The sequence below is a fragment of the Sus scrofa genome, chromosome 11 (assembly GCF_000003025.6).
Source record: "Sus scrofa isolate TJ Tabasco breed Duroc chromosome 11, Sscrofa11.1, whole genome shotgun sequence".
In the NCBI taxonomy this organism is placed as follows: Eukaryota; Metazoa; Chordata; class Mammalia; order Artiodactyla; family Suidae; genus Sus; species Sus scrofa.
The window spans coordinates 11,295,405-11,321,189 of NC_010453.5; the positions used below are offsets into that span (position 1 = coordinate 11,295,405).

General features: G+C 33.2%; 1 protein-coding gene across 16 annotated transcripts in view; it reads left to right on the forward strand.

Moving 5' to 3' along the window:
* The window catches only part of NBEA (neurobeachin), a 637,779-nt gene that overhangs the window by 210,324 nt on the left and 401,670 nt on the right, over positions 1-25,785 (forward strand). For 14 of the 16 annotated variants that reach the window (XM_021065194.1, XM_021065195.1, XM_021065191.1 and 11 more), the window contains 5 exons: positions 1,605-1,735; positions 4,749-4,856; positions 8,507-8,672; positions 10,213-10,308; positions 18,584-19,022. In XM_021065194.1, coding sequence (XP_020920853.1) covers positions 1,605-1,735; positions 4,749-4,856; positions 8,507-8,672; positions 10,213-10,308; positions 18,584-19,022 — 940 coding nt within the window. The remainder of the gene's footprint in view (positions 1-1,604; positions 1,736-4,748; positions 4,857-8,506; positions 8,673-10,212; positions 10,309-18,583; positions 19,023-25,785) is intronic. The other 2 variants (XM_021065200.1, XM_021065206.1) reach the window with 1 other exon arrangement.

The window sequence follows — 25,785 nt, forward strand, 5'->3', positions numbered from 1 at the left end:
ACATGTCAGAAAACCAGTGACATGGTTGTATACACATAATGCTAAAGGATTAAATTGACTATGCCTATCTCGCTGTTTCTCAGAATGAACAGTTAACACTGATAAACATTACTATACCTATAATTTTTTTACTTGTGTTACAAAGAAAATTTAACCTTGAAAAGTCTTAGTAAATTTAGACCAGCTCTTTAGGCAAGAGTCATTCTTACATATCTTACCTTTTTTAAAAGGAAAATTTACTTGTACTGTTTAGTCTTTACAGGGGAGCAGACAACTACTGTTTTCATACTTGCCTTAGAGCATGAACAGAAGGACCTAAGAAAGTAAGGCATTTGATAGGGAGGACATTCTTAATATGTGTTCTTTTTACCCGTGGTTTTAAAAAATTATGTTAAAATATACATATGCATAATTTTAGGGGAGAAATTGTTACTGACCCAAGGAAGGAATAAGAACTTGATTTAAGAATGATGGAATAAACATACTTTTTCTGTTGTTTTATATTTTCCTGTTTTCTGAAAGGCATCATTTTATATCCATTAAGTTGTGGGATCATTTACTGTGGGCCTTCATGGACATTTCCGCTGGTATTTAACAATAGCTGACAGACTGAACTTTGTGAGAAAGAGAAATCTTTTTAAATGTCTCAGCACCTGCAAAACAGCATTTCTTTAGTTATTCTAAAATTTTATTTTGAGTATATTCTGAAGCTTTACTACTGATTTCATTTTTATCCTGATAATCCTTATCAGATTTAGTTTTTATCATCCACAGGAAAGTTTAATAAGTGAATATTAATGAAGCAAACATTATTACTTGATATGTGTGTGTGTTTGTGTGTGTGTATAGATATATATATTTGTATTTATATATCAATTTGTGCTGTTTACTGTCCTAAGAACTTTTCATATATTGATTCAGTTAATCCTCCCAGCAGTCCTCTAAGGAAGGAAAGTGAGGCTTAGACACTTAAAGCACCTGGCCCAAGATCACTCAGCTCGTAAGTGGAAGAGCCAGGATTCAAACTTAGGTGGCTTGATTCCCAAATCTGTATGGTTTACTTCTGTGCTTTACTGCTTCTTAAAATAAGTGAATAAATAAATACTTGTAGAATGCTTGTTGACGAAGTCCACAGACCTTCTCACAATGAAGACAGGTAGTTAGTTATTGGGACTTGTGAGACTTGACTCTATGGACGTACTCCATCCTTGCCTGAAATAGGGAGATGTTCTCTGTAGAATCCCCAAGATAGTCAAATTAAGGGCAGAAGCCTTATTAGTTTAAAAATATCAAATATTAATAAGTATTTTAAAAATTTTATTGATCCATAAATTTCAGAAATTTGAAGGAGGGAAGGGGATAGAATAAGGAAGGATATATTGGGAACTTCAAACATGCTAGAAATAATCTGTTTCTTCAGCTGGCTGGTAGTTTTGGGGTAATTTGTTTTTATTTTTTAACTATCTGAATGTTTTATATGTTCTTTTCATTATTATATTTTATAAATTAAAAAATATTTATTGATCTTGTTGAACCTACCAACTTTTAAAAACATTTCAGGGTCCACAATTCATCTTAATAACATGCTTTCATTTTTAATATAGTTTGCTGTGTTGCTGTGAGAAACTGTTTAGAATGTCGGCAGAGACAGAGAGACAGGGGAAACAAGTCTTCCCATGGAAGCAGTAAACCTCAGGAAGCTCCCCAAGGTGTGACTGCCACAGCAGCTTCCAAGGTAATTAAACATTTTCTATGTTAAATATAGTTTACCTTTAAAAATGTTTTTAAGTTTATGAAAAGAACAAAGTGACATGGTGCTGCTTCATGGAAGAGCTTACCTCAGCTACAATTTGGAATTCCTTACTCTTGCCTTTATCCTTTGACACTGTAGACTTTGCGCAGTTTGTTAGAAGACTATTTTTTTAACTTTAGACTTTTACATGGCTTCCCTTTTCTTGAAGTGTCTAACCTTATTTTTTTACTCTACTAAATCTGTTCTATTTTTCATTCTACTGAATCTGTTCCACTCTTGAGCTTAAGTCAACACTCTTTGGGAAATGTTTTCTGATACCATCACTGCTCCCCTAGTCTAGGGGGAGTACCCGTTTGATATATTTGTAAAATCTAGTATGTCTCTCATCACTCTTGGTACTTGTAATTAGATGTTTGATACTGACATGGTGGTTTTTTGCCTAGTAAGTGAAAACATGAAGTGAGTTGAAGGTTTAATTCATTTAAAGTTCAGTGGCTTCAAACTTCTGCAGTTTTCAAACAGAAAAACCTCACTTTTAGTATATCTGTATTGTAGCCTCTTTCTTTTTCTCTGCTGTTGGAGAAACATTCCTAAAATAATTAGATCATGTATTATTTTACTGCTGACAAGTCTCTGCAAAGCTCTCTATTGCTTAGAAAATTAAATATAAACACATCAGCAGTAACACTTCGTGTTTTTTTTTGTGTAGGTGCAGAAGACTATGTTACTTGAGTGTGGGTCTGATCTTATACATCATTGTAATTACAGAGCATATATAGCACCAAGTATTTTATCAAAAGAGCACATGCTCTAGAATTAGACAGTCTTGAGTTTGTATTCTGGCTCTACCACTTACTGGTTTTGTGACCCAAGACAAATTCCTTAGTCTCTTGTGGCTCTGTTTTCCAGTCTTTAAAATGGATATATATCTTAATTTATAAGGCATTTATATGAATTAAATAAAAAAGTAATAATGTGTTAAAGTACTTAGTAATTCCAGAGATGAGGTAAACATCCAGTGAATACTAATCCCCTTCCTTCCTCTAGGAGTTAGCTGCTCATATTTATACTCATGAAATGAATACATAAGTTAGTATTTTTTTTTTGAGCTTAGATCTTAAAAATTTCTGCACTTAATTCGCTAAATAATAGAGAGCTTCTCAAACCTGTCAAGCCAAGTATTCCACAGATTATATAGACAGAAAAGCTCAGTGAGAGGGAAATTCATTGTAATTTACTTGAGCTAGTCAGTGTCTCTCCAGAAAGAACCTTGGCAATGAAAAATGGATAATAAGGGATGGATATAGAAATACTGTGGGAAAAGTTGACTTGGTAAGAAAACACATTTCAGAAGAGAATCAGTGGACCTGGTTGGTGAGGATTCTTTTTTCTTCCCTTTTTTTATTCATTTTTAATGTGGCACTCGTATGAGTAAACCGTAGTTCATTTTGGTTTGTTACTAACTCAAGTAGACTTGCATTAGCCATGCATTTTCAGTGGGCCTCATTTTTTATACTTTCTAAAAAGGAGCAATAATACAAACTTTTCCTATAAAAATGGATCAAATTAGATTTTTGACATAGAAATACTTGGTAAACTGGAAATTAGTATATAATTTAAATATATATATATAATTTTAAACTATGCTATAAATAATATATTGTTTCTTTAATAATCCTGTGATAAAGATTATTAGCCTATTATTTGGGCACTATAGCTGAGGTTCAGAGAGGTTAAGTATCTCACCTGTGGTTGTATGGCTGGTAAGTTTCGGAATTGTAATGGAAGCCAAATAGCTATCAACCTTCAAATACCATACTCCTTTTACTATCCTGTGCTACAAAGCGATCAAACATTTTAAGTAAAAAGCAAAACAACATAATTGAGTGTTATAAAGAAATAGAAGGAAGCCTATTTATAATTAATGAGAGTAACAATTTGCTTTATATACAGGAATTGTATGTGGGACTATACATATATTATCTAATTTAATCTGCACCATTCCTTAATGTATTGTGTCATCGCAATTCTTTTTTTTTTTTTTTTTTTTTTTTGCCTTTAAAGGCCACACCCCAGCATGTGGAGGTTCCCACGGTAGGGGTCTAACCAAAGCTACAGCTGCCAGCTTACACCAGAGACACAGCAAAGCCAGTTCCGAGCCACGCGTCGGTGACCTACAGCACAGCTCACGGCATTGCCAGATCCTTAACCCACTGAGCGAGGCCAGGGATCGAACCCGTAACCTCATGGTTCCTAGTTGAATTGGTTCCCACTGCACCACGACAGGATCTCCCACACAATTCTTAACACATTTTGTAACTGAAAAAGTACTAGATTGAGTTTCAGGGATCCTGGCTGGCTCACACTTTTTCTATGTGCCGTGTTATCTAAAATGTGTGGATTTTTGTGTCTTTAACTCTAAGGAAGATTTGAGTGATAATGATCTTTAATCTCATTTAGCCTTAATATTAAGGCCACAACTAAAATTTTTTTGCTTATCTTTTCTACCTTTTTGTAGATCATAAAATGCTTACACACATGAAATCCCATGTAAGAACGTAATATCATAATCTCATACATTATATGAGTTCATGGTGGATAAATGAACTCATGAGTTAAAGAGATTTGTAAACTGAAGGCAGGGAATGTGAGACACAGAAAAATTTAGAAATAAGTTTGAGGTCACACAGGAGAGATTTGAGCCCCAAGTATAACATCAGTCTTTCCTCTGCCATAATCTTCCAGCCACTCTGAGTCCGTAGCGGTAGCTCTGCTGGTAAGGACAAGAACGGTAGTAAGCAAAACTGTGACAAGAGTAGAAGAGAACAGAAAAATGCTTGTAGTAGCGTGTTGTTGTCTATAAATGGTGTTCTATGCTTAGAGGAGGTAAGGAATGTGGCCACTTTAAAACCTAAAGTAAAGATAATGGAAATTATATTGCTCTATATGTTTCCATGTTATTGCTGTTTTTTCACAATTCTTCATTTTCCTTAAGACTCCACTAGAGAATGTTCCAGGTAACCTTTCTCCAATTAAGGATCCCGACAGACTTCTTCAGGATGTTGATATCAATCGCCTTCGTGCAGTTGTCTTTCGGGATGTGGTAAGTTACGCCTGCTTGATTTCCCAGAAAAAAATTTCCACCTTTCTTAAATTTTGTAAGAAAGGTGCACATTACAACTAAATGTCCTAGTGTCAGGGATTGTAGGTTTATAACAGTTCTGTTTGTAAAATGGTTGAGCTTATTAGCTTTCTCTGAAAGCTTATTGATATGCTATTTTTTAATGATGTGAAATTTTTTCTTTGATTTTTATATGTAATAATAATAGGGATAACTTAAAAAAATTATTGACTTTATCTTGAATCCCCTACTCATGTTTTTTAGTATTCCTTGCTCCATCTCTAGGTATTGAATATTTTGTTATTGTCAGTGTTCCTTGTATTTTGGATAAAAGGAATTAATTCATTAGAGCGTTATTCACAATGACTTTTGAGAGGGGTAGTTATTTTTGAGAGAAGCATTTTCATTTTAAAATACAGATATCAGAGTTCCTGTTGTGGCTCAGTGGAAACAAATCTGACTAGCATCCATGAGGATGCAGGTTGGATCCCTGGCCTCGCTCAGCAGGTTAAGGTTCTGGTGTTGCTGTGAGCTGTTGTGTAGGTCGCAGACACGGCTTGGATCCAGCATTGCTGAGCTGTGGCATCAGCCCATGGCTGCAGCTCCAATTCAACCCTTAGCCTTGGAACTTCCCTATGTCATGGCTGCATCCTTAAAAAAAAGACAGATATAAATCAGAATTTGAATTAGAAAGATAGTTTAATAAAGCTTAAGGAAAAGACAGCTTAAGGAGACAATTTCCTGGAACCCTCCAATTACATGATCGTTTATTGAAATTAAGTAAAAATAAGATTGACCTTTCCACAGATTGTGGAGAAACATACACAGCTTTTTACAGCAGATTCAATAGTGGCAGCACTTCTTAGTACAGTTACTATTTATCAGCCATTTTAGATTCTGATTTTCTTATTTTAATTGATGATTTATGAAACATAAAAGGTGGGTTATGTTTTAAATTTCATTTAACAGTAAATTGAATGGAGTACTTTATACTTGAGAAAGTGATTAAAATGTCTTTTAAATCATACAGCATAATACTGCATGGTAGGAATATATGATAGAAAAACTGTCTCTCTCTTTAGTATATGTCAGTTCTTACAAATCACTAGGAGAATTACAGATATACCAACAACAAAAAATAGACAATAGACATAAAATATGAAAGACAAGGTAACAAACATATGATTTAAAAGTCAGTACCGCAAATGGTCAAAGAAATGCATATTAAAACAACAGTGAGATATTTTTACCATTAAATAAATCAAATATTTAAAACAATAATACCTATCATTACAAGAGTGCACTGAAGCATGCTCTGTCATTTATCACCATTAGGAGTATAAATTGGATAAACTTTTTGAATAGCACTTTTATCAGTATGTGTTAAAACTCTTAACAGGAAGGAGTTCCCATTGTGGCACAGTGGAAACAATCCAACTAGTATCCACAGGGGTGTAGGTTCGATCCCTGGCCTTGCTCAGTGGGTCAGGGATCCAGCATTGCTGTGAGCTGTGGTGTAGGTTGCAGACACAGATCAAATCCTGGGTTACTGTGGCTGTGGCAGAGGCCATCAGTTGTAGCTCCAATTCGACCCCTAGCCTGGGAACCTCCATATACTGTGGGTGCGGCCTAAAAAGCTGGCGGGGGAGGAACCTGTTACAAATATTGATACATATGACCCAGTCGTTCCATTCAAGCTATTTAATTTTATGTGATCATCAGACTTGCCTATAGGAATATTGGTAACATTATAAATATCCAACATAGAGCTTAATAAATCATAGTATATTCATTTAGCAAGAAACTGTGCAGGTATTAAAGTCATATTTTTGAGGAAAACTTAGTGACATGTAAAATACTCATGATACAGTTTAAGGGAAGGTTACACTCACCATAAAAAAAGTGCTTATATTACACAATGCATTTGTATGCTGTGTGCATACGTGCGTGTGTGTACTTTTATTAAAAAAGAGTCTAAAAGAAATGTACAAAAATGGTACTAGTGCTTATCTCAACGTAAACAGTTTTTATTTTTTTGTATTTTCAAAGTTTCTATAATAGAGCTATATTGCTTTTATAATTCATAAAAAATAAAGGATTTTTTTAAAATGGGAGATAAAACACAGAATAGTATAAAAATCCATGATGTAAGAAACTCTACAATCTGGACTTGAATCTAGACTTGGAAAAAAAGTTACTTACTAACAGTTTAAATACTAAGAAATGGGAATTATTCATCCTGGAAAAAAATTGTGTGATGGAAAGAATGTTGTTTTAAATAATGAATGATTTAAACATGGAGCATGTTTTCATCTCCAAGAGATCCCATCAGACCTAACATAGAAGGGGTTAGTGTTAAATGTGACATTGCACTTAAATTGTTGGTAAATTCTGCATCCGGTTATTGTGGTATATTATGAAAATTTTTCTAATATCCATAATGTTCTGTATCTATGTTGGATAACCTAGCAGTGGTGCTTATTGGCTTTCTTCCTAAGGAAGGGAATTAGGTTCCCAGGTGTACCTTACAAACATCAACAAGGTAATATAACTTGCGTTCATTGAGTTTATACTGTGTATCAGACACTTAATATATATTATTCTAACCTTATAGTAAAAAGTTAAGAGAAAGCTAAGACTCAGAAACACAGAGGTCACCCAGCTAGTATGAGGTAGGGTCGGAATCCCAAGGTAGATCTTTCCAAAGTGTTCTCTTTTTTATCACCATGTTTCATAAATTCTAAGACACGCTTTTTTTTACATTTATTTAAGTCTCTGAAATTTAGAAGTATCTTAAAATTGCTATATTTTAGAGTCACTTGTATTATTATACTATGATTTTCACTTGACTTCTGAAATTTTTATGAATTAATAGTATTTTACTGCCTTAATTTAAAAAACAAATGACCTCAAAAATTAGGTTTTTAAGGAAAAGAAATATGTATGTATATAGAAAAGCTGTCTGTTACCTACAGAATATGAAATACTAAATTCATAATATTTCAGAGCAGATTTAATCTATTTTGGTCATTTTCTCCATTAGCTATCCTAATTAAATTTTCTAGTATTAAATCATGAGTAAATATTTCTCATTTGCTTTCTTTTCTGACAAATGCACATAAATTTTTAATCTTATTCACGTTGTACTTAAATGAAGTAATAAATGTAAAGTGCCTGCTTATGAAGTTACTAGAATGTAATACATGCTTATTTGCCTTATTTCTCTCATACTATTTTCTGCCTTTATCTCTGGGCCACAGTAATTTTAGTTTTGTTTAGAAAAAAGTTAAGAGTAAAGGCTTTATAGGCATTTATATATGATTCCTTAGATATTGTCTAATTTGGAAGTAGCACTAGAGTTCATTTAAATTTACCTTGTTGAACTTGTATACAATTCATATTTTATGCTCCCCTGTTTTCATATTTCCCTTGTTTTTACTCATACTGTTTCCTGATCAGTTAGTAATGTGTTAGAATTGCATATATATTCTAATTATTATTTTTTGTTAATATTTTAGAGTTATAACATTTGAAACTCTTGACTGTTTTATATAGATGTTAAATTTCTTGCACTCTAAGAACTTATACTTTAAAAATGTTGAGTGTCAAAATTGTCTTTTCATTTTACACAGGACGATAGCAAGCAGGCACAGTTCTTAGCTCTAGCTGTTGTTTACTTCATTTCGGTTCTGATGGTTTCCAAGTATCGTGACATTTTAGAACCCCAGCGAGAGACTGCAAGAACTGGAAGCCAAGGTAGAAACATCAGACAAGAAATAAATTCACCTACAAGTACAGGTACTTAATACTGGTCTAATTATTTGAAGTTTTTAATCACTCCTTTTATCTCCTTCTTGCTTTGACACCCAGATTTAAACTGGTCCTATTCATAATCACCTCAGATATTTATAAGTAGGTGGTATGTAAATGCCAACTTAATACTCTTTAATTACACAAAAGTATGTAAATAATATTTCCACATTTGCTGCATTCTCATTTAATCACAGGGCTTGTGTTTTATTTTTGCTATGTATTAATATGACTCATTTATACTACTACTTATTATGCAGATAACTTATATTTTGTATGTATTATTTTTAGCCTTTATAGACATTTGAAAGTAGGTTGTCCTTATAGAGTAGTTCAAGACCACAAATAAGCCAAAATATAAATCTTTATAGCCAAGTTCAGATACCATCCCTCTTTTCACCTCCCTCCTTCCCTGTCTCTCGCTCTCTTGTTTTCTCTTTCTCTCCTTCCTCCCTCCCTTCCTTCCTTCCAACCTTTCTTCTTTCCTTCCTTCCTTTTCTTTCTTTCTTATAGTAGTATGTGCAGTTTTTTCAATATCTAAATATCCTGTCAAACACTTATAATAAAGAAACAGAACATTCTTAAGTTCATATATCAAAGTTGCTTCAACTAAAATCAGCGACTTTTGACAGCACTGAGCTATCTCGGGTTCATGTTGTATTTCTCATGTACGGAAGATGCCCATGCTGTAGGGCCTTGTGCATTATCAGCTTTGTCGACTCTGCTTGAAAGTCATCAACACATTTTCTGGCAACTAGTATTTTAATATCATGAGGTACCTTCTATGAACTGCATTTCCTGCTAGGTGTTTACATCAAGGTTGTTTCTCTGTTGTTTGCAGTGTAACCTTAGTAACCCAGTGGTTATTTCATGTACTGCTGAATTAATCGTAATAGAAATTATCTTTCCTCAATAAATGCATATGATATATAAATAAAAGGAATATTTTTTAAAGTGAGTAAGTGGTCAAATCTCTGCATTTTGTTTCCCATAATCATATCATATCTCATTTACTTTTTATTGCCTTTGTGGAAATATAGATTATGTTTTACTATAATTCCTTGTTCTTGCATGCTGTATTTAGTTTGAGTACGTAAACATAGTATTATTTTTTTATAGTATACCTTTATGTTTAACCTTATTCTTCAAATTAAACATTATCCAACCATTCCTGTTTATGTCTTTTGACTATTTAAAACACTGAGGCTTTATATGTTAATCAACTCTTTCATTTTTAATGCGTACTTAACAGTCATGTATGTATAAAACAAGCAATCCTCGTGAACTTCCCAGTTCTGGTTTTCTTGTGTGTTTGTCCCTGTGTATGTTGCTGAAATTACTCTACTTAACAAGTATATTACTTCCTTTCTCTTAATACATAACTTCTTTCCTTCCCCCAGAGATGCAGTCTTTATTGCTAGTACTGTTTGCATGTTGCAGTGATCTAGAATTGTCTTTGATCTTCAGTGGACCATGTTGCAGGTTGTTACATGCTGGCTCAAATTTGATTCCATGATTTTCTCCACAGTTGTGGTCATACCATCTATCCCTCATCCAAGTTTGAACCATGGATTCCTTGCCAAGTTAATTCCTGAGCAGAGCTTTGCCCACTCATTTTACAAAGGTAATACTGACCTCATCTCCTGACCTGTTTGGGTATTCTTATTTCATCAGTCATTATACAATAACCATCCATAATGTAGTTGTTTATAAACAAATATACACCTCAGGTTCCATGGAGATATGATGCATTGTATTTATTCCTGGTTATTGAAAGCAAAATATAATTTTCTATTTGTATTCCATTATATTTTTAAACTATCACCTACAAATTAAAAGTACCTAATTATATGAATAATAATATGCACAGCAGTGGCATTCAGGAGGGATTGCAGAAGATTGCAGAGATTGCTACTAAATTAGCCTCCAAATGAAGGCTACTGCAGAATGACAAAGAAAAAGTATAAAAACAAGCCTCAAAAGCATCAAACTTATCTATAAGTTATTTAACTTTCAGAAGAAAATTCCAACTCTCTTTAAAGGAATACAGAAAATTTTCACCAAACAATGTGCAATTCAGGCATCCAATAAAAATGATTAAACATGCAAAGAAGCAAGAAAATGTAAAGTATAAACAGGGGGAAAAATCAGATAATAGAAACATACTGAGAAAGGATAGATAAAAAGAATTATCAGAGAAGGGCATTCAAACACTATCATAAGTATGTTCAAGATGTTTATCAGTCTAAAAGAAAAAGTGAACATAGTGCAGAGAGAACTGGAAGACTTTTTTATTTAAAGAACCAATTAGAAGTTTTAGAGATAAAAATGAAATATCCCAGTTGATGTCTTTGGGTAAAATTAAATGATGTTTCTGGATAAGATTGAGATTAGTTTCTGCAGAACAAAGGTGAGCCACATTATGCCTTGTCCCCTTCCCACATGCTAGGATTTTTCTGTGTAGACACCCTGCATTTTCCTGGGACTGTGAGTGTGGTGGATTTTACTTGTGACCAGGCTGTGTTGTATATATTAGCACAGTTGCTTTTAAGAAAATGTGATAATACAAGTTGTTCTGGTCCAATCACATGAGCCTTGTAAAGGCTGGTTTAGAACAGGAAGTGGGAGAGACTCAAGATGTGAGAGGAATTTGACATAAAGGAAGTTCATCATTACTGCGATGGAGGTGAGTCAAGGAGTTCCCGGGTGTGGCTCAGTGGGTTAAAGATCTGACATGGTCTCCATGAGAACACAGGTTCCATCTCTGACCTTGCTCAGTGAGTTAAGGATCTGGCTTTGCTGCACGCTGAAGCACAGGTTGCAGATGCAGCTTGAATCTGGCCTTGCTGTGGCTATGGTGTAGGCCAGCAGCTACAGCTCCAATTCAACCCCTAGCCTGGGAACTTCCATAAGTGGAACCTTCAGAATCAAGGAAATGAATTCTGCCATTATTAGAGTAAATTTACAGAGAGCCCTGAGCTCCAGATAATTCCCCTGTTTAGTGTACTTCACACATTGGCTAAAGATAAGGAAGGTCAACTAATAGAACAAATAAAGCAGCAGAGTATTTTTTTATTACCACTTGATGAATGCACAGATATTTTTTATAAATATGCCAACTTTGAGCATCATGATGAAATGAAGGAGAAAACTCTTTTCAGGTTTATTGCATACAAAGGCATCTAACTCTGAGTTGTATAATCTAAGGAGTAGATTAGATTAGATTAGATAAGTGTTGTCTGAAGCTTGTTTTGTGGAGAAGTGTGTTCCAAAAGCTTAGCTATATACATAGACTGGAATCTACTCTGGAATAGTTAACCAGGTAAAGGAGCCTGCATCAGACTATGTATGTACTGCTTTCTTTATCCAGAAAGGTTTACTATGAAACCGTTTTAGCTGAACTGCACAGACCTCTTAGTGATATAATAAATTTTGAATTATTTTAAGGCTGATGTAAATTTCCTATTCTCTTTATTATAATATAGAAGGTGATTCTAAGTAACTTACTGTGTGCTATCAATCAGTGCTTATTGAGAGGAAAATTTCTCTTGATGATTTGGAAATACAGTCAACTCAGTGTTCTTACAGGACAAGAAACCAGGTTCATTTCATTCTTTAAAGATTGATAGGACTGACTTTTTTGTCAGATGTGTAAAATATGTTAAATGAACTTAGAACTCCCAAGTAGGAAAGGATTGCAACATGTATTTTTAGTGTTAGAAAAAAAAATAAAAGGTAGAATCTTGGAAGTACACAGTTTCTATGACATGTTTCATAATTTAATAATAATTACTCCTTTAATGATATTATTTATTATTTAATAGTTAAATATCTCAATCTTTAAGAATGATCTTCATTTTACTCATCCCTGAAAAGTGATCTTCCATCATTTTAAATATTTGATAGAATAGTTGGTATTTTCTTTTACATTAAAAAGAAGGTTCATATAAAGAAATTCATGGGGGAAAAAATTCATGGAACTGGAATCTGTTTCTTTCACTAAAATATTTTTATTTGATTATAACTATATAGGATAAATTACTGGAACTGAGTATTTGAACATCGAGAGAATATTTTGAAGGTAGTTCTAGTTTCATTTTGGGTAAAAGTATAAGATGGATACATTTTTCTGAGCTCTCTGAGTTCTCATTCTATCAACATACCTTTGTGACAAGGCTTTCTCTACTCTGCGTATTATTAAGTCAGAGCAAAAATAAATTAGGTACATGTTATTTCTGTGAGTAGTATTATCACCAGTTCTACTTGGAGTTGTTAAGAATCAAATATTCATCACACTATAAACTTTAAATATTTATATTCTCAGTGTTTGTTCAAAATGTTTATGTGGGCATTTCTTCGGGGGGAATCACTCTTTGCTTAAAACCTTTTGTTTACTTAGGATGTGTACTGAAAAAAGTTACAAGTATAATTTGTCTAGGTTGATCACACTTTCAGTATATAGTTTTTGTAATTATTTTTTCTCAGTGTTACCTTTGTTCTGATTATACTTTTTGAAATTAAATAATTTTATGTCTGAGTCAAATAATAAAAACTTGTGTGCTTTTATTTTCTGTACTTGAATTTTTTTTTCAGTAATTTATTTCATTTTCCAAAAATGCCATTCAGTGATGAAATGGGGAAAAAAATGGTAATTTTTCACAGATAGATTTAGAACACTGCTTTGGACTACTCTTCAACTCTTTCATACTTCACTCCCTTTTTTCAGCTCATTATTGAGCCTTTTTAGAAATTCTGAACAAACTTGTTAGCCTCTCTCTTTAGTCTTGATAGTTCTTCATTTCAAAGTTATAGGCCTTCTTATTACCATAGCTTGGTTTCTTATCTCTAGTTAGTCTATTTACTGATGACAATTTTTAAAAATAATAATAATATAAAATAATAAAGTAATGCAATGAAATAATATTCATATTTAATATGCATTCCTATAATAAATATTTTATAACATAATACTGTAACTTTTCTTCTAAAAATGTAAAAACCTCTTCTAAAGGTGTCAAAGCATTCTATCAGTAGAGAAATAGTCCAGAAAAGTATCAAATGGAAATTCTAGAATTTAAAATTACAGCAACAAATTAAAAATTCATTAGAGGGGCTAAACATAAGATGTGAATTTGCAGAGGAAAGAATCAGCATAATTGAAGATACCTCAATTGCCATTATCCTACTCTGAGGAAAGAGTGAAAAAAGAGTGAAGAAAAGTGAAGAGAGCTTCAGAGACTTGTGAGACACCATCAAATAAACCATCATATGCTCAGTAGGGGTTCCAGAGGAGAGGGGAGAGAGAGAGAGAGAGCGAGGGAGAGAGAAGGAGAGAAAGCAGCAGAAAGAATATTTGAGGAAGTATTGACCTGAAAACTTTACACGTTTCATGAAAATAATTAATATGCTCATCCAAAGAGCTTAATGCCCTCTAAGGATAAATTCAAACGGGTGTGCATATCATAGTCAAAGCGTCAGTTGGAAGAGCCTTCTTGGCTCTTGGTTGTTTCTTCTGAATTACTAAGTTTATCTATTATAGGCATATTTTTTTGTAATAATTTGACTTCCTGAAGTATTCTTTCATTCATTTTAGTACAGCAAATAAAATAACCAAATCATATATAGGTAATTACAAATAATTACTCAATAAATTACAGTCTTTTGTTGTGTAAAATGAGGTTTAATTATGATTTTAGGTATTTCTATGAGTGGCTTTTTTATCTTTGGAGTTCTAGTTAATTTTTATGTAATTAAATTAATTTGCATTTAATATATTATAAATAATATACAGAAGTTAGTTATATATGGGTATTTATGTTTTTTAAATTACTCTTATGTGAATATTTTACTTAATTTTACTATTTGAAGTGTGAATAATTAATCTTAGTGTAATTTTTAGGGCAATACTAACAAGAAGCTGTATGTTCCTTTCTTGTTATTCCTTGTTAAGATAGTTTGGAAAATAACAATCTGAATAATTTAATAGGCAAGAAGTATTGAAACACTTTATAAATCATTGCAAAACAAGTTTTTTGGAGGAAGGAATGTAATAAATGAGGTCACCATATTGAAATCATGTCATTTGCTGAACTTAACCCCATATTTTTCCCGAAGTGCGTTACATGAACTCATTAGGTTCAGTGAAAAGCAGTAAGAAAAAGGCAATCTGGCACCCAACTGCCTGTTCCTGACACAGTTATTAAGATCACTCAGGCTAGTGATGTTTCTGCTTTGTGTACGAACGGACGTGGCCTATTGCTGCAAAAACTGTTGAGTTAAAAGTCATTTTCAGTAGTGTAACCGACACAGATACGATCATTTATACTTCTCTACTGTTCATGCTTCTATTGAAGTCACTTGGGTTAAAACCTCAACGTACTTTGTATTTCAAAGAAGCATTCTGGAAACGTGTCAGCCGAAGCTTATGCTATCATCTGAAAGCATTTTCTATAAAGTGGTTAATGCATGGTGAGAAGTTAAGGTCGGTTTTTTGAATACTCTTATAAAATTTTTCATTGGTGTTATTTTTATTTCTGTGTAAATAAGACCACAACGTCTACTTTACACAATATTTATTTGAATAGAATTCTTATTGAAATATCAAAATTACTGCTTTTTTGAAATAATTCCTTATTATTCACAGTAAAAATAAAGATTTTTGTTAGCTGTATAAATACTTTGATGTCATTTGAAAATATTTCATTATTCAAATTTAATAAACTTTTATTTGTGTTTTATAATCAAGAGGTCAACATTTATATTGGAATTCCATGTATCTAGCTATCGAGTTTTAGATTTTAATTGTCTATTGAGAGAGTCAGTTGAACAGAAAAGCAAAAAGTATGCAGTTGATAGAAAAAATATATATGGTACCTTATGGACACAAATCAAGGATTTTATTTTCTTAGATATTTTATTTGCTAGCAAAAATGCTTATTTTTCAGGCTAATATAACTTGAAAAGTTTAAATTTTATGTGTAGCTCTTAGTGTAGAACATACCATAATTAAAGATTCTGAGACATCCTGGTAGGATAAAGCCAAAGATACAGACCAAATCTATAAATTAGCTAAATTCAGACTAAGTGCTAGACTTGACGATATGCTTTTTGGCAGTTATACTCTGTAAGAAAGTTAGCCCATGCTAGTAACTATTCCACTGTGATGTTTTGTTGATGTTAAGAGTTCTTACTTTGTTTCTGGGTTTATATTCTCTGTCCTATTGCCATAGAAATGTCATTACTCCTGATTTTTCTGTTACAATTGTTTTCTCTCCAAGAATGTGTAAGTTACAGATTAAACATGCATTAAATAAATCCAGTAGTATCTCTAAGAGTAGAAATAACTATATTCCTATGTAATTTCATCAATGTCCGAAGCTTTGATTATCACCTCTGTTTGAATGACCCCCAAATAATATGACTATAGTTTCCTTGAGTAAGAGAGATAAATGTCTCAGAGATTCTGCAGACTGAATTGATTCAAAATTTAATTCATTATTTTCCCAAACTTCTTTTTTTCTTTCTTCCTCAGTTGGTGACGCATCACCATTCTTTTTTATTTCCCTTAAGTACGTATTCCAGAAGCATCTTGATTCTTTGTCTTCCTTCCTTTTCCTAATGCTATTATTCTAATTTAAGTTTTAATTTTCTCTTACAAGGTTTTATGTAAAAAAATACCAAACTGTTAATCTTTACCTCTTAACCTTGTTCCTTCTCTAGTGCTTTGCCAGTAGTATTTCTGAAATTTTCTCTCTTCAAAAAAACTTTTAGCCTTGAGAACAACTGAGAATTAGTCTACCCTGTTTTTCATGTTGCTTATCTAATGTTTGAATGTTATGATCATGTTCTACAGAGTAATCTTTTCTTCTTTCAATTCTAACATCCTTGCCCAAACAAACAAGAAAAACTAAAACCTCCTTGATAAATATTAGGAGAACTATATTATAAAACTGACGTGAAAGAGCTATAGATTTTTAGTCAGTTTTTTTTTTTCATGTTCTAAATTTTATATAATGATTTTTATTTTTTTCCATTATAGCTATAGATTTTTAGTCAATTTAAATGAATATTGTATATTATGAAAATTGAATACTACAAAGTTGTTATTTATTTCTAAGTTAATGTGTAGTTGTAATTCGAATCAAAAGAACAAGAAAATCATAAGAAAGAAAGTGTATTTTCTTTTTTTTAAACAACAAAATTATTCTGAAATTGACCTGGAAAAAATTGTAAATTCACATCCTCAGTAAATTTGAATGTCATGACATTAATCTACATTTGAGAAATTAGCAAAACTGCCTAATAGAGTCTAAGACTTGAGCCCTATTACTAAAGATCCCTTTATAGTAGTATTAATCCTTTAGCACTTGTGTGTAAAACTTTGAACAAGTTGTCATCCCATACAACAATAGTATCACCCAAACTACATTTCTCTGTGTTTTCACTAGAAGTTTCACCAAAGATTTGAGATGTCTTGCTGAAATCAAGATAACCCGTTCCCGTTTTCTCTCCTAATAACCTTTCAAAACGGAGAAACGAAGAACAACAACCAAATCACCTAAGGGCAGATTTATAGAAATTACAGATGTTAATTTTGAAGAGATCACAAAAATACTTAAGTTTGCCCTTCTTGTTTTACAAAGAAAAACTGTTATTTAAAGTAATACAAATGGCTGCCATTTACTAAGTATCTATTTTATGTAGGAACTACAAGTAATTTACCTATAGTATCGTTTCTTCTTTAACATGACTTTATTAAGTTAAAAGCTATTATTAGTCCCATTTTACTTAGATTAAACACATTTTTCAAGGTCATCATTTAGCATTTGGTAACATTTTATTATATGAAAAACTTTATTATAGTGACCTTTATATAATTAGATTTGATAGGAATTTAGCATTTTAAAGACGTTTTCCTTTTTACCTATTTTAATTGGTAATATTACATATATGTTTGTGATTCAGTTTTCACAAATTGACGCTTGTATTTATTCACAAAGAATCAGCATGAGTTTTCCAAAGTAATTATTTTTAAAGACACACATAGATTAAATTCTTGAGGCTCGCTATTCTATTATTAAAGCATTTAACCTTTTGAACTAATTATGTGGCATGCCTTTTGCAATTAACCCTATAGAAATTTATGTATTATATGTAATTATTAAAAATATAGCTAGATTAAATATTTAGGTCTAAACATTAGCCCTTCTGTTATTGGTTATTGAAATAGCAAAAGGATATAAAAATTACTTCATATTTTTAAAGAAAATATTAGAGAAGTATAGTAATTTATCTTGGATGATTGGTAGCTAACCATGAAAGGACAAAAGGAGTGCTTAGATAGTTCCCATTGTGGCTCAGTGGGTTACAAACCTGACTAATATCCATGAGGATGTGGGTTTGATCCCTGGCCCCACTCAGTGGTTAAGTATTAGCATTGCCACGAACTGTGGTGTGGGTCGCAGACTGTCTAGGATCCTGCATTGAAGGAGCTGCAGCTCCAATTCAACGTCTAGCCTGGGAACTTCCATATGCTGCATGTGTGGCCCTAAAAAGCAAAGAAAAAAAAAAAAGAAAAAAGAGAGCTTGATATAATAATTATTTACAAGCTAGTCTAGGAAATCGTGGTAGGAACTATTTCTCTGTGCTTATAAGAGTATCAGTTTTGAAATACCAGATGATTTCTAAAAGAAGCAGGGCTCTGTTCATGCTTACTGAACAAAATTACAGGTGTATATGGGTGATGTGTTTTAACCCAGTTGTGTTCTTATGCACTTCCATGTAGCAGATCTTTTGTTTCTTACAGGTTTTCTTTATTCTAATATGTCAGTTTATTTTATTACTAACACTGGATTTTCACTTGTGAAGCTTTTTGTTTAAACCAGTTTCTTTCATTACAGAAACACCTGCTACATTTCCAGACACTGTAAAGGAAAAAGAAACACCAACCCCTGGTGAAGATATTCAGCTAGAAAGTTCCATTCCTCATACAGATTCAGGAATTGGAGAGGAGCAAGTGGCGAGCATCCTGAATGGAGCAGAATTAGAGACTAGCGCAGGCCCTGATGCCATGAGTGAACTGTTATCCACTTTGTCATCTGAAGTGAAAAAGTCACAGGAAAGCTTAACTGAGAACCCCAGTGAAATGTTGAAGCCTGCACCATCCATATCTAGCATTAGTCAAACCAAAGGCATCAATGTCAAGGAAATACTGAAAAGTCTTGTGGCCGCCCCAGTTGAAATTGCAGAATGTGGCCCTGAACCGATCCCCTACCCAGATCCAGCACTGAAGAGAGAAGCACAGGCTATTCTTCCCATGCAGTTTCATTCCTTTGACAGGTAGGTACTGAACTTATTCAAAGGCTCTATGCATAGAAGGAAAATTAGAGTCTATTAATGTAAAAATATTAGGTTCTTGAAAACATTATGTTTATTAATGTAGACTCTTACTATAGACACTATCAGAATGACAGGCCAACTTAATGGGCCTCGTAGTCAGGCATGTTAATGATACATCTCAAAAAAGGGGGTTCACTTCGAAGTAGGGAATAGTGCATTGAATTGAAAATAGGAAAGCACAGGTTCTGATTATAACCTTTCATCAGGTGACTATTGTACATTAGAGAAGTCGTTAAATATATGTGTGTGTTTTATATACATTTATGTGGGGGGTAATTGGCAAGTGATTTTTTTTTTAGAGAGAAAAATCATTAGGAAATCAAATATTTCTTAAAGTACAATCTCAAAATATAGTCTATATTGTTTTCTCGAAAATATCCAAAATGCTTTGTCCAAATTAGAGACAGTAATTTTTTAGCATTTAGGAGCTGAGGTGTGGCCATAAAGCCATTTTCAGTCAGAGTGACTTATCCTTTTCATACATAAATATAATTTTAAACTTCCCTATAAACATTTTAACCAGTGTCCTATAGACGTTTCTTGAAAATTTATTGTGAAAATATAAATGGCTTGAGTTATCATGTCAAATATAAAAAGATAGGTAAAATCAGTTTTGTCTTTCATGAACTTAAAGTAGTAAATTGAGATAAAATGTTTGCAGATAGTTCATATAAGATAAAATGTTGAGTGTCAAATGTTTTTTAAATACTCAAAAAAGAGGGGTATAAAATGTAGGAAATTATTTCTTTTTAAAAATCATTTGAGTTAATCATTCATTCATATAGTTCCTTGGATATTCCTTCTACCATTTATTATTGATGTCCTCTATTTTTTTTACTTGGTTTGTATTCCTAGGAGTTGTATGTGTGTGTGTTTATGAGTTTATCTAAGTATAAGCATGTTAGTATTTGTAATGGTATATATCTGTGTATCTATCTATAAATAAATGTTACAGTAATTTGATTTGGGGTCATAATTTTTAAATTCCATATAATATTTAAGTTCTACATCTAAATTTTGTTAAAATATAAACAATAAATAAAGGGCATCATTTTGATTTGCACAAGAGAATCTAGTGAAGTAAAGATTAAGTAAAATACTTCTGTTCTAATTTGGATTATTGTTAGAACAGTTTTTTTCATTAAAACTTAACAAAGAAGTCACCTGAGTGTCCGTATCTTAGCTACTGAAAATTTATTACACTTTTGAGAATATTGGTTTACAAAAAATAGGACTTGCCATTTGTTCTTGCTAGCATTTGTGCAAAATGCAATGGTAGTAGAATCATTATTCTAAATTGCATAAGTAGAAATGAAATTGAGGAGCACAAAGCATATTTCAATTCTTTTTAGGAGAAGGGTCTCCAGTGTAGTTAATATATGCAGTAGCTCAAGTACTATCAAATGTAAATGATGAGGTGATATTGATGAAAGGAGGGGATTGAGGTCTCCGGGGGCGCTGATGACGGATTGAACAGAAGCGGCCTTGCACTGCACGTAACTCAAGTCTGTCGTCTTCACTGCTCAAAGCCATAATGGGAGGTGGCAGTCTGAAATGAGTTGCCACGGCAAAGAGTATTATTTTTGAAATGCTTTCACACAAATCACTAGGCCCTGCATACAACTTAGTTTCATGCTTTAATGTCATCAGGAGGCACAAATTGGTGTGTCTAATTGTTTGCCACCTGCCAGCAAAATGAGCTGCCAGCCAGCCAGACGGGTTTGATTGTCTGTCAGCCGTTCAATAGATTGAGAGTGACAACATCAAAAATTTAACCTCAAACTCTGGAGCTTTGAGCAGCTTTTCAGAGACATCATCCCCACAAGTGCTTCTGGACAACTGCATTTTTCAATTATATTTCCAATATATTGCTACCATTTGCTTTATCTGTCTTAAGGTAGCTCTAATTACATTATGAAGTATATAAACATATTTCTGAAGCACTGAAGTCTGAAATCCAAGTTATGACATGTCTTTTAACATCAGATTCAATTCCTTAAAAATAGGATCCAAGATGACAGGCTTTGGAAGCAAAGTCCTGAATAGTACCAGTTTCAAATACAGATTATCATGGGTCTTACTCTACCAGTACTGTATTTTTCATTTTTATCTTTAGTTGTAAAATAGCTATAAACTCAGTTGCTCGTTTCTTTGTAACTAAGTCATACATAATAATATGCTACAATCCCAGTGGAAATCACCTAGGATTTTACTTTTGTTAGCCAATAGTTTATTGGTTCTGTTGAAAACATGCTAACAATGTATTCTTTATACTTATTCTAGATTGTAAGTTTGGGAATAACTTTCTAAAACAACTGATGTCATTTGAGTTATGTTAACAGGTTTTACATTTGGAGTTTCTCCCCACTTAGGATGGAGCATTGATGAATTTCAGTGTTTTGAAGTTTGCAATATCATTTTCTTTAGGTAAATTGCAACATCAGATTTTAGAAACTTTTAGACTTAACTAAAATAAATCTTTTTTCTTTGAGTATTAAATCTTTCATCAAGTCGATTATGAAATATTATATAAATACTTTCCATCTATATGCATAGAAAGCACTGATTCTTTTTCTTTCATTTCCTCCACTCATCATCTGTGCAGATTTAAGTATATGTCTTTGATTACACTGAGTGGCCCTAACAAATATGTATTTTTGAATTGTAAATCACTGACAATACCAGACATCCCCCAGTACTGTTCTTCCAAGGCGATACACTGTGTATATAGACAAAATACAGTTAAGTAACTATAAGAGCTTTTCTACTCTGCTGTTACTATGAAGCAAAGAGAAATATTTATCCTGGTTTTATTTCTAAGAGAAGAGTTTAAAAATCTCATCATGGAACTTATAAATCTAGTTTCACTGTTCCCCAAAATACTATCTCTTTTGATAGATTTCTATGTAGATCTATGATTATAAAATATTCTACCTGAGCTGTATTTTTTATGTATCAGTAACTGTAACTTTTAGGTTGAGGGAATGCTTTTCTCTAAAACCACCAGTTAAGCTTTACCGTATCTTTTAAACTAAAATTTAATCCTGTATATCCAGATGCTTTTAATCTTTCGAGAATTTGGTATATATCTGTGATGTAGATCAGTCTTATTAATTCCCCAAGGATTCCTGAGACACCTCCTTAGTTTGGACAAAAGACCAAAAAAAAGCAGAAGACAATATGCTTCTCCATACATTTTAACTGTTGTTACGTTTCAGAAGATTGTTTTAAGTCTGAGATATCCTACAAAGCTTGTAATTATGTTGTTTCTTTAACTAGCAAAAACTGATCTTGTATACTTCATCCTTTTTGATTTTACAAACCTGCTTATGCTCAAATTACTGGGTTTGATATCTTGGGGCAAATTAGTTTGTATTTTTTCTCTTCAAACTTTTAATTTCCTTGCTTCTAAATGTTTCATTCCCTGAAAATCTCTGAAATAAAAATAAAATGTAAATATTATGGCACTAAAATGCAATTATATATAGTCTTCATATTACTAAACCTGAAGAATAAGTTTAGTCTGAGCATTTTCTCTCTAGTTTTATAACAGTAATATTTTTAACATTAATGCTAAGGATAACGGTTTAGGATAAATAATAAATAAATATTTGGCAGAGATGATGGAATCCTTCTACAATGATTTCTTTTAGCTTGACATTAAGTCAGAATATGAAAACATAATTAGGCTAAGTGCTTCAATTTCTATTCTTTTAGTTTTTTTAATTTTTTAAAAACTATTTTTATTATATTAAAGAATGAACAAGTAAATGCAAGCCAAATTGATTAAAAATCTGCCAGTCTTTACAAAGTTCCTATGTTATCTAACCAGTGAAATCCCAGCTTTTATTATGCTCCAAGTGTCCTGGGTATAGAATTTTTTTTTTTTTAAGGCCAATTGCCAGAAGATGCAATTTTGATCCAGTCTTGTTGATTCCTAATTTCCCCAATGTTGTTGCCTTTGTCTCTCTTGGCATTTTCACAGACAGTTCAATGTGCTGCTAAAAGAAAAAAAAAAAAAAAGAAGGCATTTCTCTTTAAAGGGCAAATTATTCGTGGTTTTTCATACATCCCCGTTTCCTACTGGTATTCTAAATATTTTACATAAAAGCAACTGATAAATCATGAAAACATCATAAATAAACTTGTGATTTCTAATGAGCTGCAGTACATTGTAATATCACCTTAAAATAAAAAAAATGCATTTTCTCCATAGTTTCAATATTTTCTTTCAAGATAAATATTTAACATCAGTGAACATTGTTAGAGAAAGAGTAATAATCCAGAAATTAGGAAAACTAGTTATTAATAGTGGATCTCTTACCTATTAGTTGTGTAACCCTTGTCTATTCTCTTTGGTTCTCTGGGACTCAGTTTCCCAGCATTTATAAAATAATGCATTATTTCCAAAAAGTCACATGAATTTCCAAGATCTTAGAATAAGTGAGATGGCCTTATAATTAGACTCAGAAAGTAGCAGATGGCTATGGACTTGTTTAAAAGACCTTAAGCCCCAAAAGATTCAGTATGCCCAGTTCCAAAACTATCACCTCACTTTAGACCATTGGCATCTCTCAAATGTGTTCCTTCTTTCTCACCCAACTGGCCTCACTTTCTCCGAGTGTCCCCCTGCCAAATGCATCTTCCACATTTATGCCAGAGATGTTTCTCTTAAATGCAAAATGAGTATTTATTTATTTATTTTTTGTCTTTTGTCTTTTTAGGGACGCACCTGCAGCATACGGAGGTTCCCAGGCTAGGGGTCTAATCGGAGCTGTAGCTGCTGGCCTATGCCAGAGCCACAGCAACGCCAGATCCGAGCCGTGTCCACCACCTGCACCACAGCTCACAGCAACACCGGATCCTTAACCCACTGAGAGAGGCCAGGGATCAAACCTGCAACCTCATGGTTCCTAGTCGGATTCGTTTCTCTGCGCCAAGACAGGAACTCCCAAAATGAGTATTTTGAAACAGTTTTTTGTTATTATACAATAAAGATCAACTTCTTAGTTTGGAATAGAAAATCTTCACTCTTCACCAGACATGGGGTCTGTTCGCAGTCCTTCAGTCTTCTGTGATTTTTTCCTATATCTTGGCTTCATAAAGTTTTTACTGTTACGCTTCTCTCCTCTTGGCTAATTACTGTTGATCCTTTTAGATTCAGCTCACTTTTACCTGATAATGCTCATCCTTTATGTTCCTGAAAGATCCTGTGTAAAACTCTGATCAGAGCAGTTGTTGCAATATATTGTATTGCTGGTTTGTCTCTTATCTTTCCTTCAGGTATCTCTAAGGCACAGGTTATGTCTTGTTTTGGTATCCCCTAAACTTGTCAGTATAACCTGCCAGTGCTCAACAAGTGTTACAGAAAAGAGGGGAGCACGTGGAAAGAAGAAAGGAATTATTACAGAATCGTAAGCAGTCTAACCCCCCCCTTTCCTTAATGAATATCTATTTAAAAGCCATTTCTTATCTTCAATATCTCACTTTACACTTAGAATAGTTCTTGAGGTGTACAGAGAAAAAGTATCCTTATTACAAAAATTCATATAACTAGTTAATGGAGAGTCCCAAGACTATCTTTGAACCACTTCTTCTGCCCGTTTGCGTTCACCTTTTTTGCGATTTCATCCATGTTCCCGGTATTAAATACGATGTGGGCTGATTACTATCAAATTTCTGTCTCAGCCCAAATATCTCTCCTAAACTAAAGACTATCCATTGCTTATTCAATGTTACTACTTGGATAATCTGTAATTTAACAGTTATTTTAAAAACCCTGCTCCAACCGTAGCAGCCCCTGTTTTAGTTAATGGCAGCTCTACTCTTCCAGTTGCTTAAGGCAAAAATCTTCACATCATCTTTGACTTTTCTTTCATACCCACATTCTATCTTCTGCAAATCCTGTTTGTTCTGCTTTCTTAATGTAATCAAAATTTGACCCCTGTTCACCAGTTTCACTTTGCTGTTCTGATTCAAACTGCTATCATTGTTTGCTTAGGTGACTGCAGTATCTCCTAACCCGTCTCGCCCCACTTGTCTTTGCCCCCTTGTCTGTCCTAAGCATAGCAGCCAGCGTAATCCTGTTATAACTCATCATCACATCCCTCCCTTGTTCATTTGCTCTTAATGGTTTCCACTCTGAGGAAACAGCAACTCTTTACAGTGAACTACAAGGACCTATGATCAGAGGCACCGTTACTGCTTTCACCTCATCTCTTTCTCTCTCCACATCACTCAGTCTTCTCAAGTTCCTCGAACCTTCTTCCTGTTCTCTCTGCCCATGACACTCTTCCCTGGATATCTCCTGGCTTGTTCCTTCACCCTGTCAGCGCTTCCTCAAATACCACCTCTTCAATGAGTCTTCTCTTAGCTACCCTTCCAATAATACTCCTTATTCCTGTTCATGCCTATTTTTCTCATAGCACTTGCAATTTGTTACACTACATTTAATCATTTAGAGAGTTGTATTTTCTGTCTCTCTATTGGAATGAAAATTCCATAAGGGCAGAGATTTTGTCTGTTCTATACATTGCTGTATCTCAGAACTTAGAACTGTCCCTCACACATAGTGCTCAATAAATGTTTGTTAAATGAGCGAGTTAATCTTAGATCACACTTAAATCTCTGGCTTTGAGATAGGATTAATTCAATGGTGGAAAAACTTACACTTGTATGTATTTTGTGTCACTCATTGTATTAC